Genomic DNA, 20518 nt, shown 5'->3' with positions numbered 1-20518 from the left:
GTACATCCTATGGGCATCTATGGGATGCTGGACAGAGGTACTTTGCACAACCCCAAACCTCCACCCCTTTAATGGGCACCGCCAGGACATCCCCCTCCCCTCTGGTGATGCCTCAGGCGGTATATAGTGTAGGGACACCCCTGCTTACAGTTGCCGTCTGCTGGCTGAAAAATATGAAATATTTACAGCATATGCAACATTTTTATATTAACCTTACCAAAAAATGTTAAAGTTCTTTTTTGCTTTTTATCCCTATGCATAGCACATAAAGATAATATATGATTAAAAAAACACAATTCATTGCCTTTCATGTACATGGTATGAACATATTCATGTGTTCCTTTGCAGATGGAGCAGACCTGTGAAGAAATCGATGAAATGTTTAGCAATCTGCTGGGCGAGATGGACCTCCTAACACAGGTGAGCCATATTATTGCAAAAAGCCACACAACGTGAAAACAGCCATTGAAAAAGAAAATCCCTCATTTATTTTTCCTGCACATTAGCCGCTCCGCAAAACTTTCCAGACTACATAAATATTGACAAAGTGGAGGAATTTCAAAGGGAAAAAAATTGTCTGCCTCCTCTCCAGATTGTAAGAGGAACAGTCGAAGTGACATCATGACAGCTGACTGTAAGGAACAGCTGTATCTCTGCGCCGCCAAAAAAAGAAAAATGTCTCATGCCTGTCCAAAATATTTCAAGGCCTAATTCAAAAAAATTTCAACACGTGCTGTTGCTTTTGTGAACAAGTGAAAGATTTGAAAACTAATTTTATTCTTGTTGCAAGAACTTGCTTGTTTGAAAACCCCCTGATTTCAACACATGCTTAATAAAGCAGATGTGAGGAGGAAAGGCCTGCAAAGGTCACAGGTGGCTTCCATGAGGTGAACTGAGGTAGCGCGCATTGAGCGGGACTTTTAATTATGTACCCACCTAGGCCATAATCAGCTGTCCTCTGTGGCCATTGACTTCAGAGCATCACAGTTACATACCTTGTAGAATAAAAGAGTGAGAGTGCTACAATCAGATAATTCGTCCTGTACAGATTTATTAATCTCAATAAAGGGTCAAAAAACAGCATCTAGCACATTTCAGGGGATCACAGCTTCCCTTTCCTGGTGACATTTTAGGACGTTATTTTTTTACGTCCCATCCAGGGCCCATTCAGACGTTTTCATTGCATGACAGTGTGTTGTGGTAAGCTAACAGATTCATATTGAGTGGGCTGCCAAAGTACCACAATGCAGGTCTATATAGTAGACATGTGCGATTCGTTTCGTTCCGAATCAAAATTTGTACGAATTTTCTGACATTCGGACACATGCGAATTTCCGAATCCCAATGCGCCGAATCCGAATTTCCATTTCCGAATTTCGGATCACGCCCGAATTTCGTTCAAAAACTAAATTGAATCGGACATGTGACTTTTCTGGCCAATCAGATGTGTTTTTCTGTTTGATGCACCAGAATGGGTCGGTATCCGAATTTTCGAATGCCATTCGGGTCTGGGAGCTTCAGCTTTAGTATTAATATCTGTATATGGTTTTCTGTGGTATTCGCAACGAATATTCTTAAACTCATCCAAAACTAACGAAAATTCAGATTTCATCCAAATCCGAAACCCAAACCAAATTGAATTTCGGATGCGAATCCCGAATTCCGAAATGACGAAATAACCGAACCAAATTTTTCCACAGCTTACATGTCTACTAAATAATCCTGCAGCATTTCTTGCAATGCAGCGTGCCACAATGTACAGATGGTTTACATACGTGCACTATGGTACACTAAAACACACATATATTGTGGAGTGCTGGAAGGGGATGTTGGATGTTGGGGTGCTGTCACATACCTTAGGGGAGCCTGAGATAACAAGGACAGCCTCTTTTGCTGCTCCAGTCCAAGCACCCCCGGAGAGCAGAACAGGTGCACAGGGACAATGAGCTGCACGGGTGGCCACCCTGGTAAACATTATGTGGCCCCTCAAAGATTAATTCCACTCAATTTGAAAATTTGACCCACTGTTTCATTATCGGTGGAGCCTGGGCAGAGTGACAGGTTCCGTCTAAGGTATATCTGTGAGCATAGGGGTAGTGATTTACTGTAGATATGGCTTCTATGATCAGGGGCACTATTGCAAAAACTATTGCATTCTGGTAACTGTATGTGCCCAAGGAATGCAATGATGGCATTCACTATATCAATTCTTTATTTTATCTCACATTCCTTTATTTTTTTATCCACATTGACATGCAGACCATTTGGCAAGCCAAAATGACAAGTGGGACGAACTATGACTATCAGGAGGAATGAGCAGTTCCAGCAACATTTTTTTAGAAAAAAAAATTCAAGTGTATTTCCATCTTTGCAGTCAAATATGAGAAACCCTGACTATATGTTTGTTCTGTGCTCACACATACCTACAAATATATATATATATTTTAAAGATCTTACCTTTGTGATTGTTTCTTTGGAGCAGGTTTATACATATGACTTTATAGGCAGCTTCTATTACTTAGAACAGATAGCAATCTGGAGATGAGGGACAAAGGGAGGGACAAATGAGAGACAGTGCAGTATAAAGCATAGTGGGGGGGCGTATTGTGGAACCTGGCCTTGGGGCGGCAGGGGGAGTAAATCCGGCCCTGGATGCAGCACAACAGCGGGTGGCCCTTAATGCGAGGCAGCCTTATATATATGTGTAGCCCCTACCACCTTAAATGGAGTGGCTACTAAAATCTAGTGTTGCCAGCACTGTAATCAGTCTAGCTGATTTGTAGTTGGACATTATCTGGTTAATTTCGGGTGTTCTGCTATTGATTGCACCTACCTGAGTGGGGTGTGACCCTGCTACAGAGAGGGGTAGCTAATAGGGGAACATGCTGGGGGAGTGCATAAATACTCAGTGATTGCCATACGCTTAGGGCAGTCCATGCCCCGGGCTTGGCCTGGGGGGTGGCATGTACAAGGATGACTCGACCTACAGACCAGAGAGAGGGCAGTCAGAACTGTCTGCTGAAAGGCTGAGCCAGTTTTCAATTAGGCAATTGGGGTGAATCCCCTCAACAATTTCAGGACAGTTCCCAGCCGCGCCACAGCTCTGTCTCAACGGCAAACAACAGGCATTTGCCTGCTATCAACTGACTTTGGGTCACAGGAGTGCATTAGCAAATGACCCAAAAGAGAACTAAAGCCCCAAAAAAAGGACTGGCTGTACTTCTTATTTAAGTGGTATGAATGGTAACCATCATAAGCACCCCAGGCTTATAGTATAGTTTGACCAAACCCCTGTGACTGTCTCTTTTGCTAAACATGCTGGTTTCCAAAAATACAGACATGGAATAAAAAGGGAATTCATACTAACTAGCATGATTATATGTATTATTGGCAGTAGTGTTCGAATAGCAGTTGTGGGATATCTATGAGTATGTAGACTGTAGCTGGGGTAATAGAATCCTTAACTAACAAAAGAAAAGTGAGCGGTGGGAACCACTGACCTGAAATCAGAGTGACCATCTGGGAAGTACCTCACCCAACCTTTCTTGTCATTTTTCACTGTCACTGCTTTATTGGCAGGTTTTTACCTTGCTTTAGAGTGGCCCCCCCTGTGGGGCTTGGTTAGTCGGATACCTATCTAGAACTGGTGGTTAGGACGGGCATTAGCCTATGTATGCTAATTGGATGCTCACAACACAGATGTTACATTGTAATGGATTTCTAGTTTAGACTTTGTTGTATTTCTGTAATTCCAATAAAGCTGTGACCTTGCCCTTTCCAACATTATATTGTCTTTGCATTTATTTGGGGAAGGGCCTGTTTTGGCAAATATGATGTGTGTTGATCTGTGTGCCTATGTTTCTTCGCAGTCATGTTCCTGAATCTTAACATAAAAGGTTGGATCAGGCAAACATTCCCTAGTGTCTGTTCAGATGATCACTTTGAATGCTTGGAAGAATTTAGAATTGTAGCACTTTTTAATACTAATAATATCTTGTTTGATTGCAGAGCCTGGCTGTTGAAACCCCTCCACCCCCCACAACCACCATGGCCAGTACAGACAGCAACCTTTTATTTGGTTTTAAAGATTTTGGTAAGTATTGTCTACCAACTACGGTAACTCATGCTTGTAATTATGTAGTGAGCCCAATGAAATGGATCTAGTAATCACATAAGGTTTACATAGGATTATGTTCCTTGAGTAATAAAATGTAATGTATCTCCATGTCTTCATATAAATCCAGAGCCCTGATTGGCTCTTATAGGGCAAAGTATACAATATGACCTTTATGGACCATTGTACAGACACATGGTGATGGTACATTAGTGTGTTTTAGTATGGTGTCTACTAGGGATGTCCCGATACCGATACTAGCATCGGTATCGGGACCGATGCAAGGTATTTTCACAAGTACTTGTACTTGTGAAACTGCCCCGATGCATAACGAGGATGCTTGCGCATCAGTGTTGAATTCGTAGTGCCCGAAGCCCGGGCCATGTAGTTCCAGGCGCCAGGCAAGCAAGTGCAGGGGCGTGGAGCGGTGACGGCGGGGGCGTGGAGCGGTGACGGCAGGGGGCGTGGAGCGGTGATGACGGGGGGCGTGGATCGGTGAAAGAGCGGGGGTGGTGCGCTGAGAGCAGGGGGCGTGGAGCGGTGACAGAGCCGGACACATGGAGCTGTGACAGAGCCGGACACATGGAGCTGTGACAGGCTCTGTCACCTCCCTCAGCCTCTGTTCCCGGCCGCTGCTCTGTCTCTGCCGTACTAGACAGCCCTGCAGCACAGTTTAGCATATACCAGGACATACTGCTGTGTGGTCTGCAATCAACGTAGAGGTGTCTGGGGTCCATCATTCTCATAGCAATACATTAAGGCCCCATTCACACCAGATGCGTTGGCATCCATTTTTCAATGGATGCCAACTCAACGACATCTGAAAATGAATGGGTGTAAATGGGAGCAGTTCACACCAGTGCACTGCATTGTGTTGTGCTGCCCACCACTGAAAAAAAAGAGAGCAAGCTCTAAATTTTTCCTCGCAAAAAAACATAATGGACTGGTGTGAACTCGTAATGCAGGTACTTGTAGCCCTACCCATTCACTAAAGTGTTAAATAAAATTGTAAAAAAGAGGTCAGACTTTAAAAAAAATCCTTTATTTGAAAAACAAAAACAAAAAGACAAGTCTTTTATTTAAAAAACAAAACAAAAAAATGGATCATCAATGCAGCATCAAAAATGCAGCATCAATTACAACGTCCAGCGATGTCCACGACGATGACTCGATGAAATAAAACAATAAAAAATAAATAGAAATTTTGTTTTTTTTTAAATGACCGCCATCCCGTCCGTTTGCGATGTTCACCGCAGAAGGGCATTTTGACAGATGCCAGCAACTTATAAACATTTGGGCAGAGCTACCAGTGACAGCTAGCTCCGCCCAACTGTTTACAGTTGTAACAGGTGAGCCATGATTGGGCAGTCATCATGACTTTGCCCAATCTTGGCTCTTACAGAGTACTGGGCCCTGATTGGGCAAAGTCTTGCACCTGACCTGCGGTCAGCTGCAAGGCTTTAGCCAATTAGGGCTCACAAGGCACAGTGCCTTGATGGGTGTTTGGCGGACGAATAGCCCGCCAAACACCCTGACAGTTCGTGTGTTTGCCAAACACACGAACTGCCGATATTCGAGTCGAACTCACGTTCGTCTCGAACATCAAGCCCATCACTATTCATGAGCAACTTTTCCAGTAAGCTTTAGTGCATGGATTGGTACTCAGGCACCCCTAGGCACTTATGCATTAGATTATGGATGTTAGGCTAGAAAAAGACACTACAATATCAGTGCTTAAAACACAGAATAGTCACAGGCCGGCCAGGAGTAGGCAGCAAGAAGGGGTGAATCTAAACATAATTGAGCCAGTGGTCAACTGACATAACATTCCTCCATACTAAAAGCCCAAGGAACTGTTCGTCAAATCCAGACATTGAGCAGAATCTGAGTTGAGCAAGGTCAGTGAGCACCCCAAGGGAACACAAAAGTGTCGCAACCACAAGGCAAAAAAAATACTACTATGGGCAACCAAAGGCTAGAGTCTGGTGCCTATTACAAGTCATGCAGCCAAGGGGAGCACTCCACTGTAGCGTCCTTCTCTCTTTGTAAAACATTAACCTCTGCATTATAATGTCTTTGGGAAACCACAAAACAGTCATACAATATTGTCTAGATTTTCATGGATTCTGTGTACTTCTGTGCAGAGTCAATAAACGCTCTAGAAGACAATGATCTGGATGCATTAATGGCCGAACTTCTGGCAGACTGCAAAGATGCTGAAATGAAAGTGAACAACCAGAGCTACAACAGCACAGCTTCCGTCTCCAATATTGACACGTTTGCATACAATATTCCTGATTTTACACATGATCTGCCCACTGGTTCCACAGATGATATGTCCTACCTACCGCCACCGCCCGCTAGTGAATGGGACATGGATCTCCCACCTCCACCACCTGATCCTGAGGTGCCAACAGCAAAGGTACTGAACAGTCCACAGTCTTTCTATAGTAAAAATACCCTTTCTAGTCAGTCAGGAGTCATACCTTTGCAAAGCAAACATTTTATTTGGGACTGTTTGGGAGAAACATTAAGTTCTGAGGTTAGGTGTTAAAGTAAACCAGTCATTACAAGACGTGTACATAAAAAACTTCACGGCCACACAGGGGAGGCACCATGAAGTGATAGTACATACCCTTCAGTACAGTCTTCCTGAGCACACTAGATGTCCTATGTCACCTTCCTGTGTCAGCACAGATAGATCTGCAACTGGCAATAAAGAAGGGAACACCTAATACTTGTACCCTTATATTATATATGACCTTTGGAGATTTTATCTGGAATGGAACTCATCCTCAACTTGTAAAAAGTTGACCGCCCACCCCCAACTGGGAGCTAATTTGGCCATACACTAATAGATGTTTTGCTAAACAGCATGAATGGATGAATCTGTTGCTGCGGCTATCATATTTTGACAGCCAGCACCCACCAGCTGCTGATTGGCTGCAGTCACTATCAGTGAGTAATCGACTTTTGTCAAGCCAGCGGAACCATCCAATTTAAGAATATATAGTCGATTCCTATGAATCCTAACAGTGTCTGGCCAGTCCTAGGCATGCAGTCTAGCCCAGATAGAAGCTAAGACTTACCTCCCTGTTTGTAATGTTTATACCTCCTCTAGTGTGTGCATGAAGGGAACTATCAGAAATATGGTGTGTATACCACATAAACCTAGGTAATATGAATCATCAATATTAAAAGGGATTTCATAAGTAATATTATATGCATCGTGTGTATTATAAATGACTTGGTCTACTTTTGGCTTATTTTGTTATTTTGCATAATTGCTTAAAATGTGTCTCAAAAAAAGAGAACTGAAACATTATTTATAGCAAACTCCATTCAGGAGGTTTTCATCTTAGTAACTGAAATTGTCTCTGCTTGATGATACCAAAAGGCAGCATACAAAGTTTACTTGTCATTTTATATAATCATTTTTCAAACTGAGGTGCTCGCTGCTCGACTTTTAACCAAGTGTCCCCAGATTGGGGAGTCTGAATGGGGTTCGGCTCATTATTCACTTCATTGTTCATCAGGATTGTGTCTCTTGATACAAATGATTTTGGGCTGATCCCAGTTGCTTCTGTTGAAGGGCACTCAAAGTGTGGACTGTGGTGGAGTGACACCGCCCTCTGAAGGCTCTGCCAGCCTCACTTGGCATCCTGCCCAGCTCCTGGCAACCAGTGATGTCGCTGGTTGCCAGGAGCTGGGCAGGACGCCGGTCAGAGTGTCTCAGGTTGCTAAGAGCTGAGTGCAGAGATATGTATGGCCCTTACACATCTCCCCGCCCAGCTCTTAGCAACCTGGGATGCCCTGGCCAGAAAGGGGGCGGCAGGCACACAGATCGACCATGCCCCTCTGCCTGATGCCCCTCCCCCCCCCCACTGGACCCAAAGAGATGCCACCTGAGGCAACAGTCTGATGCTTCCTTGTTCCAGTTATTTTTATAAATTAACTTTTGCAGTGGAGCTACCGCCACTCTGCAAGCGAGCTACCACCGTTACCTGCTCATATTGGTCTAGGGTCTGGCATTCAGACGTTATACGCACTGATCCTCGGCCCTGCAGCGGTAAACACTCACCTCTCTCCCCCTCTCCCCGCTCTGGTGGTGGAATGTCCCTCAGTATCCTCACATCTAATGCAGCTGCATTAGACGTGATGATTGTTGGTTATGTGTTTGGATGAAGCACTGAGATCTTGAGGAATGCTGTATTAAGTTTTACTTGCTTAGAAGAATGTTATATGAGAATACAGCATTATACAGCATACAGAGAGAACTTCCTGTATATCATACATAAACATGCTTAAGCACAGAGATTAACATTGCACTAAAGCGTCATCTAGTGCTCAAAAGGCATAATTAAACAAGTAATACACTCATATATTTGCTGTTGCATTTCCAACAATGACGTCACGGTTTCTGGAGCCCGAGGTGAAGAGGCCGCAGGGACCAGTCTAGCAGCCAAGCGGGGTTGAGGATCAGGTAAGTATATTTTTTTTTGTTTGAGCCCCTAGACCAAAACGAGCACTTAAACCTTGAAGTGCAGGGGTAGCTCCACTGCAAGGGTTAATATTTTAAATTCCTGGAGTTCCACTTTAAGCATTACTTCTCAAAACTTGCTTGAATAAGTATGCCAAATAAAAAAACAAATACAGGTGAAACTCGAATAATTAGAATATCGTGCAAAAGTAATTGCAGTAAGTGCTGCAAAAGGGGCCCAAACCAAGTACTGAGTACATATGCATGCTTGTACTTTTCAGAGGTCCGATATTGTTCTATGTACAATCCTTGTTTTATTGATTGCATGTAATAATCTACTTTTTTGAGGTTGTGGATTTGGGGTTCTTGGGGTTTTCATGAGCTGTAAGCCATACTCATCACAATAATGACAAATCACGGCTTGAATTATCTTGCTTTGCATGTAATGAGTCTATCTCATATATTAGTTTCACCTTTTAAGTTGCATTAGTGAAATAAATGAACTTTGCACGATATTCTAATTATTCGAGTTTCACCTGTATTACAAATTATTATGACAGTTGTGCACTTTATATGTTTCCCATAGTGTTGGAAATATATCTTTTAAAAATAGATACACTGTAGATACTTTACATGGTAATCTAAATGGTGAAATATTATTATAAGCATCATAAGTATTAAAAATAAAAAAAAATTCTGCCCCGGGCGCCCAGAACTCTGGTTACGCCACTGAAAATGACTATGGGGGTTGTTCACAAAAGAACTGAATGATCCAGCCATAGCTTCGGCTTGCAAACGACAGCTGGGCGGAGCCAGCCGTGATCTCACAGGTGGCTCCTCCCAGTTGTAATGACAGATCAGTGGGGATGTTGATCTGCCATTAAACAATAACAACTGGGCGGAGCTGGCGGTGGCGTCACGGCCGGCTCCGCCCAGTTGTTATTCATTGGCCGGGACCTGCTAGATGACTCTAGCAGGTCTTGGCCAATAGAAAAAAGTTGGGCTGAGCTAGCTGTCACTGCTAGCTCCGCCAATAGTTTTTTTTCTAATTTAAAAAAATCTTTATTTTTTTTTAAAATTTACTATCGATTTACATTTGTAAAAAAAAATGTAACCTTTTTTTTTCTTGTACTATTTTCTATTCTGCTCGGTACCACAGAGGTGCCGAGCCCAATGACGCTCGACGGCATTCAGCTATTCACTCATTGCTGTTTGGGCTCTATGTGAATAGAGGTGAACGACAGAGAGTGAGCTGCCGTAGCTTCGGCTCAGCCGATCCAGAAGTTGGATTAGCTGAGTCAAAGTCCTTTTGCACTTCGGCTCAGCCGAACATGCAAAGCATATTCGGCTGACCGAAGGCAGCCGATGTTTGGCTGATTTCAGCCGATGTACGGCTGAAATCAGCCGTACTCAGCCAAAGTGAATAGCCGAACGTTGTTCAGCTCACTTCACTTCGGCTCGGTTATTCACTAGGCTGCCTCCGGCAGCTTAGTGAATGGCCCTGTTGGTCAACATTCAGATTATTTTGCTTTTTTTGCATGATTGCTTAACAGGTCTCTCAAAGATAGAACTGAAACTTTAATTGTAGCAAACTTTATTTAGGAAGTTTATAGTTTGCTTTCTTTGCTTCAAATAATATGATATGCTGAGCATACAACGTTTACTTGTGTTTACCCCTTGGTTTTTAACAGCCACCAAATGCCTCCTAATTGAAAAGAGTCTAAACTGGGTTTGCCTTATTATTCACTCAAATGTTTGCCAGGATTGTATCACTCGATTCAAAGGTTTTTTGCACTGACCCCTCTTGCCAATGACGGAGGGCATACAAAGCATGGACTAAATGATGCTTAAATAACATATACGGCCCGTTTAAATTTGGCCTATAGTGTCAGCAGTGGACAGGGAATGTGTTGGGGAACTAACAGAGAAAAATCATTTGCAAAGGCTTTTTCGAAATTAAAAATAGTGCAATTTGACATTATCATTGTTCCAATTGAAAATGGTGCAATGGGATTTTCTCCTTAGCTTAAGGTGTATTTTCCACTTTTGCAGACAAATTTGATGTTTGTTATCTCTATATGTTTGTTATGTATTCACATTTACATAGCATACCGAAAAATAATCTGAAACATAGTTCTTACCGCTTAGCCTTTTGGAGCTTCCCTGTACAATTTTAGAGTGACAGGAATCTCTGGCTGTTCCCACTGAATGACTAGGAACACTCTGAGCTTCCTCTCACTAACAGGCAATGCTTTTATATCCTTAACCATTTGTTAGGACAGACGATGTTCAAATGAGGTAATGAGACCTGCCAGCACAGTACAGACAGGGTTAATTATGGTAAACAACCTCCCCACTCCCTTGCTTTCTAAAGGAAATTTCAGTTTAGAAAAACATTTTACTTTCAGGAAAAAGCTAATGATATGTCAGCAGCAATTTGTAAAGTGATGCTGTGTGAATAAGAACATGTAACAAATATAAAGTAGGTGTTATCCCAATTTGGCTTCAAAAGTGGAAAAACTATTTAAAAACTATACCCACCTGCCCTGCTATATCATGCCGGGGCTGTGCTGTTGTGTGTTCAGCAGTCATTAGGCAGCACAATGCCGAACGACCAGACTGATTTTGACAGGTACAGAAGGTACAGGTGCAGTAAAGGTAAAGGTTTTACTACATATTCTGTATGTTTTCACATACCTACACAGGCCGATTGCTATTATTAACATTGGAGAGTCACTTTAAGCCTCTTTGCTTTGGTTTTAAATCTAATGAACTAAATTACTAACACATTTAAAAAAATGTCTGTTTCCAATCACTCTCTTGTAGGCTAATTTAGAGTCAAAAGACAAAGTGGACCAAATCATGCTTGCTTTGGACAAAATGAAGGAAGCCAAAGTTAAAAAGGTGAGAGATGAAAATGCTTATAGAGATACCGGTATTAAGTTTGAATAATTACTTCAGACCAATAAACATCCAAAATACAGAATTTAGCTGCTTTAGTTCATTTGACATGTACAGTGGCAATAGGACAGTTTCCTAGTCAGATGTACTGCAGCCAGTTAACCTGGATGCTAGTGGAGGACGTGATTCCGAAATACAAATTGATTTATGAAGCCAGAGCTTGCCCAAAGAAATTAAATAGTGTGGGTTTGCTTCTTAATGCATTACCATGGAGCATGTTTTTTTGCTCTTGTGGGTAGGGGATTGGTAGTGCTTGTGTTTGGAATGTGTGATGTTCTTGTTTGTTTTTTCCTTGTTATCGCAAATTGCATGTTGCATTTTTGGGGTCTGTTGCACATCCTTGTGTATTCTTTACTTGCTTGTTATTAAAAAATGTTTAATAAATAAACACCTTAGAAAAAAAAGGCCATTGCAGATTTCCAGTTAAAGGAGAACTATGAGGTGAGTGCTTTTCACGGCGGCCTCGGTGACGAAGAAGGAGGCGGGCTTGGCGACGGAGTAGGTAATGAGTGTGACTAGCCCACCTGAGGGTGACCCTGCAGAGCCCACCATAGATAGTCTATGGTGGGCTCTGCAGGGTCACCCTCAGGTGGGATTTCGAGTGGCCTCTGCAAGGGGTATAAGTAGAAATCACATGGCCCCATACAAAATTTTGGTATGGGGCCCTGTGATTTCTAGTTACGCCCCTGATTGAATCATTATAGAATGTGAACCTGTCACCTAAACCTAAGATATAAACTCACTGGCCACTTTATCAGGTACACCTTGCTAGTACTGGGTTGGACCCCTTTTGTCTTCAGAACTGCTTTAATTCTTCGTAGCATTGATTCAACAAGGTGATGGAAACATTTCTGAGAGAGTTTGGTCCATACTGACATGATAGCATCAGACAGTTGCTGCAGATTTGTCGGCTGCACATCCATGATGCAAAGCTCCACCAGCCTGAACTGTTGATACAATGCAGGATGGATCCATGCTTTCATGTTGTTTACATCAAATTCTGACCCAACCACCTGAATGTTACAACAGAAATCGAGACTCATCATACCAGGCAACGTTTTTCCAATCTTCTATTTTACAATTTTGGTGAGCACTTGCAAACTGTAGCCTCAGTTTCCTGTTCTTAGCTGACAGAAGTGGCACCCGGTGTGGTCTTCTGTGGCTGTAGCCAATCTGCTCCAAGGTTCAATGTGTTGTGCGTTCAGAGATGGTATTCTGCATACCTCGGATGTAATGAGTGGTTATTTCAGTTACTGTTGCCTTTCTATCATCTCAAACCAGTCTGCCCATTCTCCTCTGACCTCTGCCATCAACAAGGTATTCTTGCCCAGAGAGCTGCCGCTGACTGGATAATTTTTATTTTTCAGACCATTCCCTGTAAACCTTAGAGATGGTTGTGTTTCAAAAATCCCAGTAGATCAGCAGTCTCTGAAATACTCAAACCAGCCCGTCTGGCACCAACAACCATGCCACGTTCAAAGTCACTTAAATCACCTTTCTTCTCCATTCTGATGCTCGGTTTGAACTTCAGCAGACCATCTTGACCATGTTTACATGCCTAAATGTATTGAGTTACTGCCATGTGATTGGCTGATTAGATATTTGTGTTAACGAGCAGTTGAAGAGGTGTACCTAATAAAGCGGCCAGTGGGTGTATATAAATATGTGTGTGAGTGTGTGTGTGTTTTTTTAAAGAAAATCAAAGCCTGAGTTTCATGAAGTTTTAGTTTGTATGTATTGACCCTTTAAGTGACACATCATTTCCTTTTATAGACTGATATGGTTGTGCAACAGCATAAACATATAAAATATAAATATATAAACAAAATGAACAGGAAAGTAAAATGGACTTAACGTAACGTATCATTTCTTTGGCCGACAGCTAATTGTTAAGATACACATGACTGATAACAGCACAAAGACCTTGATGGTGGACGAGCGTCAAACAGTCCGTGATATCCTGGACAACCTATTTGAGAAAACCCACTGTGACTGCACCATCGAGTGGTGTCTGTATGAAGAAAGCCCAGAGCTGCAGATTGGTAAGCGTGGAAGTAGTCAGGGACGCTATAAGACTTTACTGAAATATCCTGATCTAAAAATCCAGGCATCCTTTGACTAAAGCTGAACTTCAGGTAAACAATAAAAAAACATTATTCAATCCAATTATCTAATAATGACACGCACTCATTTATTTATTGTACAACCCCAATTCCCAAAAATCTGCGACGCAGTGTAAAATTTACATAAAAACAGAATGCAATGATTTGCAAATCTGATGAACCCATATTTTATTCACAATAGAATTTTCAATAGAAAATAGAAAACATATCCAATGTTTAAACTGAGAAAATGTTAAATTTTAAGAAAAAAATAAGGTCATTTTGGAATGGATGGCAGCAACACTTTTGCAGCCAAATTGAGAAACCTCACTCTGTGTGTCTTATGTCCCATTCACACAGCGTATCTAGCAATAATTTTTATGACGTTCAACCGGCGGGATGAGGTATGCCGCCGGGTCCCTTCCTCTCTCCTGACACTGTCGGGCTCTCGGTCCGTGACCGAGTGCCCGACTTTTCATAGGGGGTGGCACCAAAATGACTGTCAGTCATTTTGGTATCACCCCTCCAATGGTGGCACCTGGGTACGGGCCGCACCCACCGCACCCCCCTTGTGTCGCCACTGGCTCCTCTCTCAATTTCAGTAACAGGAAACTCTGTCTGTCCTAATAGCAAGACATAGGACATACCAAGCTCTTCCTCATTAGCATACAATGGCTTCAGGTCTGTAACTCTTTGTTAGGACAGACGGTCCTGCTCATCTAGTTTACAAGTGATAATGAAATCTGCCAGCATAGCTCAGACAGGGTTAATTATTTAAAACAAAACTCCTCCCAACCCCTCAGACAGTGGGAACTAAGCAGGATTTTCAGTCCTGGCGTTAGCACAATGAACATCTAAAAAACATTCAAGCTGCATTTGTGAATGTGAATGGGAATGTGTAACAAATATAAATTAGATGTTATCTTAATTTGGCTGCAAAAGTGCAAATACACTTTAAAAGAGGACTTTTTCTTAGAAACAGGCTGCCATTGCTAGTCCTTCCTTCTTAAAAGTCAGGCTACCATGAGGTATGCAATAAATATGCTATAAGTATTTTAAAAAAAAAGTCAGGAGTTCTCTTTAACTTGGTGGGCTTGAATGCCAAGCTGCCACATATGTATCCAGCTGGCCATGCTGTTCTGTGTTCAGAGCAGTTACACTCTATCACACAGAGACTGAGCTCACAGTCACTACTTACAATCAGTACCCACTGCGATGGGCTCCCGATAATCAGACCACTATGGCAGCCAATCACAGTGATCACATCATCAAGAAGTTCCCCCGTAACTCATGGTGTTCAGAACATTTTAAAGGGCTGGTGGGAGCTGGCCAGAGCTGGCAGCAAGGGGGTAAAAAAATTGGGCATAGGCAAACACCATTTTCCAAAGCAGGTTAGCAATGCCCCCACACTTATAATAATGAATGTGCTGCACTTTATCTAGAACAATAAATAAATAAACAAATATCTATAATAAATATGTGCTAAACAATACATGCAATCAAAGTGTTCACAATTGCTCTTCTTGTAAATATCAATCCTAAATAATATCCCTCTGGAAAGTTTAATCATGTGAACACTTTGATTGCATGTATTGTTCAGCACATAGTATTTATTATAGAGATTTGTTTATTTATTTATTGTTCTAGATAAAGCGCAGCACATTCATTATTATAATTTGATACATTCAGCGAGTAACACTTCTTATAGTGCTTGCAGCTACACAGGGTTTGGCGCAAGGTGCTATTTGTCAAATTCCCTCATACTTACTCAGTACAGGTTTCCTTTAATGCCTTTTTATTGGTCAAATCTGTGTTAAAAAGCAAAAACTGGTCTGATAGCTAAAGGAAACAATACAAGTTCTGCTTTTAGTAACCTTTTTCTAACCCAAATGAGTTCAATAATTGTAACTCAACCCCAACCCCCTTCCTGCCTTGATTTGGGTAAAGTTTGGAACTGATATGAATTATTATTCTTTTCTTCAGAGAGGTTCTTTGAAGACCATGAAAACATAGTGGAAATCTTATCCGTCTGGACGAGAGACAGTGAGAACAAAATCCGCTTCCTAAAGAAAAATGAAAAATATGCCGTTTTTAAGAACCCTCAGGTGAGTTTTCCTATGAAAGCCGCACTCTGCTCATTCTTTTCTCCTTCCTCCCCTCTCCAAGCTAGTAGATGGACAGCTGATAGAGACTGTGCTGTCCCCTGTGATCTAGTGGTGTACAGGAAGTTCAGTGAAGTTGACCTGAGAGAGTTAGAGCCAGCTGTTCAGAAACATGATGACTGTAAATGTTTGGCCAAAAATGTATAGAAATACTTTGGTGGGCAGTGTATATTTTTTTGATCTGGATTAATTATTGAAACTGTTTGGGAGTTTAACACTACTTTTATATGTACAATAACTTGTATTATCTTTAAAAAAAACAGCTTCCCTTGCTAACCACCTTATTGAGAATATGTTGACCATTCTCTTCCCCAAGTAGGGTAGGAAACAACGGTGGGGAAGGGGATTTATGAGGCACAATAATGCCCTTGAGGCTTGAATATCTGTACTGCAATAGCACCATTCCATTTAAGTCTATTGGATGTAAGTGTGCAGGCCATGATTTATTGTAGACAATGTAGAAGGACATTGCTGTCAGAGGAGGTAAGCATCTAGTGAGGGGGGAAACGGATGGTCAGCCTGAGTAGGGTATACATGGTTGGAATTTCAAACTAACTTGTTTTGAAGCTTGTTTACTGTTTGTTGATAATAGGTAAGTTGAATGTCCAAAGCCTAGTCACAGATTCACTTTAACTATTACCTCTCAAAACTTGTTGGTGGAATTTCCATTTTGGCCATTTTAGTGGTGAAAATATATATTTTTTAAAATAGATCACACTGTAGATACACTGCATGATCATCTAAATTATGAACAGATAATCTCCATTATGACCCTGCTATGTTCAGCTGACCTTATAACTCCTATGGTACAATAATGGCTATTCTGCTGTAATTCAGCCTGATATGTCTGATGCAGACTCACATTTCTTCAAGGTATATACTTTGCATATTAGAATCTCTCTCATTGCAAAGAAAGTAGGCCCAATAAATCATTTTGTTGCATTATCTCACTGGAGTTCAGTAATGCATAGAAAAATTTCAGGCAAAAAAAAATGGAAAAAGTCAGTGAGCAAGTACTTCAACTGTGCTAGAAATCAAATATTGCAGACCCCTGGATTGCAAAAGGAGCAATGGTCAAAGAACAGCATGTGGATGTCACTATTTAAATTGAAAGCTGTATGTGAGTAGCAACGTTTCTACTCAATCAGAAGGCAGTACTTTCTTCACCGAACATTAATGTGCTAACATTATTGGTCAAACACTCTTCCTCAAGTCGTTCTCCTTAGGAATCTGCTGCTGCTTAATCCATCAAGCTTCAAGCACAGTGACTAATGTGAATGATGGAGAACACATTACTGCCGTCAATGAAGTCCTTACAAAGACAGCATACATTGCATCTTGGGGCAGACATTAAAAGAGCCCAGGCAGGTTGTGGGCTGTCACTCTACATATAAAGGTTTACAGTGGTATTAAAGCGGGCCTTTACCTCCTTTCACTCAGTTCTGCATGATGATATGAAAATATCTTACATTCATTAGTTAAACAACCATATTTTTCTTTTACTTACAACTGTTGTTCTTCCACTTCCTGGTCCTCTTGGGCATTAGTGATGTAATGTGTCCAAGTGTTGCATCCTGGGAAGGTTACATCAGCAGAGCATTGCTGGGAAATCTCATCTGAGATCTCAGGGAAATGCATTTTCCTCTCCTGGGATGATGTGCATGGTCACGTGTCCTAGTCACATGTGCTAGAGTTCTGGGAAGTAAAGGGAGTAAATTAAACTGCCCTTAGTAAAAATGGCCACTATGATAAGAATGGGGAGGAAAAGAAAAACAAGGTATGCAAAGAACACAAAGCCGGTAATTATCTAGAAGTATGTGTTTGTAGATTGTCATTACTAAACATTTCTAAAGGTGTATTTGTTGTCATTTCAAAGATATGGGTAAAGTTTCTCTTTGGCATGGATTGGCATGGTGTCCTTAAGTTTTTGTTTTTATTCATAAGGTTGATTGGAGACATCTATATGGCAAATTTTCAGCTGCGTGAGATTTAATGTTCTCCGTAATTACCTGTAAAGAGCCTGTATGGGTGTACTTCTTGATGGCTGCACAGTATAACTTCCTCTATCTGCTTCCTGTATCACCAATCACATTCAAACTTCCAAGACAGAATTGATTGGATGAAAAGTTGGGAGAAACTTATAAGCATTGAGATGTTTTTAAAGTGAAAGTAAACTGCTAATAAAAAAATAAAAAAGTAATTGGTCCCCAGGAGCTGGGCCCCCAGGCCCCAGGATCTGCACCACCTATTAGCATATTATGTCAGACTTACATACCTAAGCAATCCACTCCAGTACTGCTTCCCTCAGTCACTGCCGCTGCCATCTTCTGACAGTCCTTTCTGGGTTCTGAGTATTTGGCTGCTTGATTGGATGGACTTTGATGATGTAACTTCCGCACATGTGCAGTTAAAGCAGCAGCAAAAATCCTGTGGCTCAGTGTGCTGTTGTAGAAAAAAAGTGCTGACAGGCAGGGAGAAACATCTATGACAGAGGACACTTACGCAGTCTCTTCTGCCATAAAAGCCTTGCCTGTCAGCACTTTTTGGAAATTAGACTTCCATTTTAATTTGGGCTTTGCATGGCAGAGATAGCAAGCAGTGGGTGTGTTTGGGACTCCCTCTCATGGATCCCTAGAAGGGGTTCTAAAGTCACCACATTAGCAACAACATTTGCTTTGGTGGACTGATAGAAAGGCTTGAAAGAAAGCAGTAAGCAGGTAGCCTGTGCTACTCATATGCATCTCAATGCTGCAGTACTTCCCATTGGTGTTGTAACCACAGACTCACCACTGCAGTCCTGATCCTCATTTAGGTTGTATGACACCCACTGTCATCCAAACCACTTCCTGTGAGTGCAGGCTGTCATGGATCTGCCATTTGGGAATGAGTCATGATGCTGGCCTGGGCTCACATTACTACTGCACAATACGACGTAGTAGGAGGTGTGAAGTAAGAGTTAAGACTGCCACCCCTTCAGAGAAAATGATGATGTTGTCGGACTGGTCAGAAGACAGCAGGATTTAGGCTATGAATAATAATATTAGAATACTAATAAGTATAAATACTAATTATACTAATAAAAAACACTATTAAAAAATAATATAATAGTATAATATCATAATAATATAATACAGATAATCATTTATGATTTAATAATGTACATAACATTATTACATAATAATGTAATGATTCAATTTAATAGATGGATTAGTTTAAAATAATAGATACCGGGGAAACCTCAGAGATTGGGGGGGCGGTGGGTGGGCACAAAAAACATTGGAGTTGGGCTTTGACTTTTAGTGTTGACTGAAGTATACTGTACATTGTGGCCAATGTAACAACAGAAGTAATTGTACATCACACATTGCCAAAACAGGAGATCCCGTTCATGTGAAAGCAGAGTTAATGAACTTCACATTTAGATGCCAGGGTAATGATATGCTAATTGTAACCCAATTATCCACTGTAGCATCTGTGTGCATATATTTGAATGCAATTCATTTATATAAAGATGTGACCTTTAACACAGAGATACATGGGGTTCTGTAAAAAAGAATATTGATCAGTACAATAACAGCCTTGTAATGAGCAAATGGGAAACATTACACTAATGGAAAAGTGGCCACCAACTGTGCAAAATCAGTGATACGATGGGGATACCTTGAACCTCACCAATTCTGCAATGTTTCTGATCAGCTGTTCAACACAGCTGTACAAATAAATTTGTTAGTCTAAAGATGGCCATACACCTTACAACCATCGACTTTCCCTGTGCGATGGTTGTAAGGTGATTAAAATTTAGTACGACCTCCCCATCTTGGACAGGCTGATCGTACTTGCGATCATCGCAAGTCCTCCCCGCTGAGGGGAGGGCTTACAGGTGATTGCAATGGTGAGCGGGCAGTGTGCGCTTGCGCACCTCGGCCCGTGCGGCTTTCATCTTGCGATCGCGCTGCCAACCCGGCAATCACCTGTAAGCCCTCCCCGCTGAGTGCAGTAAATGCAAACGCACGCTGCCCATACACCTTACAATTATCGTACGATCGCGGGATCACCCGCGATTATCATACGATAATTGTCAGGTGTATGGGCAGCTTTAGAAAGACAAGCGCAGGCATAGATTTGCTGGGACGGTTCTGCATGTTGGCCTCCTGTCCTGCCAATGCTGTGTCCTGGGTTATGTCCCAGGATCACAGCATCGTCCTGCACATGAGCAGTAATTTAAAAAGGCAAGTGCGGATTTAAGGAGCCACGGTGCCTGGGAGGCTGCAGCCGGTTCAGTGCAGTGTGTGCAGCATTAACCCAGGTACTCTGCAGCATGTCTACCTGGAACTTTCGGTGTCCTTGTCCCATGATTATTAAAAACGTCTATCATTTACTGCGCAATGGCTTGCTGTTCCTGCCTAATAGCATTACATCCTCTCCGTGGGAAGGTTTGCATAGTGACACTGTAATAATTGAGATCATTGTACTACACTAGACTGATGGGTATAGAAAAATAATATAGTCCAGACTCTATCACAGCATGTTGTATTGTAGCAGGTATTTTTTAAATTATAAGTTATAGATTTAAAGGGGATAGGGATATTTTGCATCAATATACTGCATTAGGCTGATCCATTCATATAATAATAATATAGTCTAGCCTCTTTTTAATTGTTCACAGTTAAAGCAAATATTTTTGCAGTACTACATTAGG

At 41.7% G+C, this 20518-nt stretch overlaps 1 protein-coding gene across 1 annotated transcript in view; it reads left to right on the top strand.

Moving 5' to 3' along the window:
* Nucleotides 1-348: 348 nt before the first annotated feature.
* APBB1IP (amyloid beta precursor protein binding family B member 1 interacting protein) overlaps nucleotides 349-20518 on the top strand; it is a 53143-nt gene continuing 32973 nt past the window's right edge. The window contains exons 1-6 of the mRNA XM_018567498.1: nucleotides 349-420; nucleotides 4009-4093; nucleotides 6259-6536; nucleotides 11421-11498; nucleotides 13438-13597; nucleotides 15641-15762. Coding sequence (XP_018423000.1) covers nucleotides 349-420; nucleotides 4009-4093; nucleotides 6259-6536; nucleotides 11421-11498; nucleotides 13438-13597; nucleotides 15641-15762 — 795 coding nt within the window. The remainder of the gene's footprint in view (nucleotides 421-4008; nucleotides 4094-6258; nucleotides 6537-11420; nucleotides 11499-13437; nucleotides 13598-15640; nucleotides 15763-20518) is intronic.

Source organism: Nanorana parkeri, unplaced genomic scaffold (genome assembly GCF_000935625.1).
Source record: "Nanorana parkeri isolate BGI_ZX_2015 unplaced genomic scaffold, ASM93562v1 scaffold1055, whole genome shotgun sequence".
Classification (NCBI taxonomy): Eukaryota; Metazoa; Chordata; class Amphibia; order Anura; family Dicroglossidae; genus Nanorana; species Nanorana parkeri.
The sequence above is the reverse complement of the archived record's forward strand: the minus strand, read 5'-3'. Positions and strand labels throughout refer to the sequence as shown.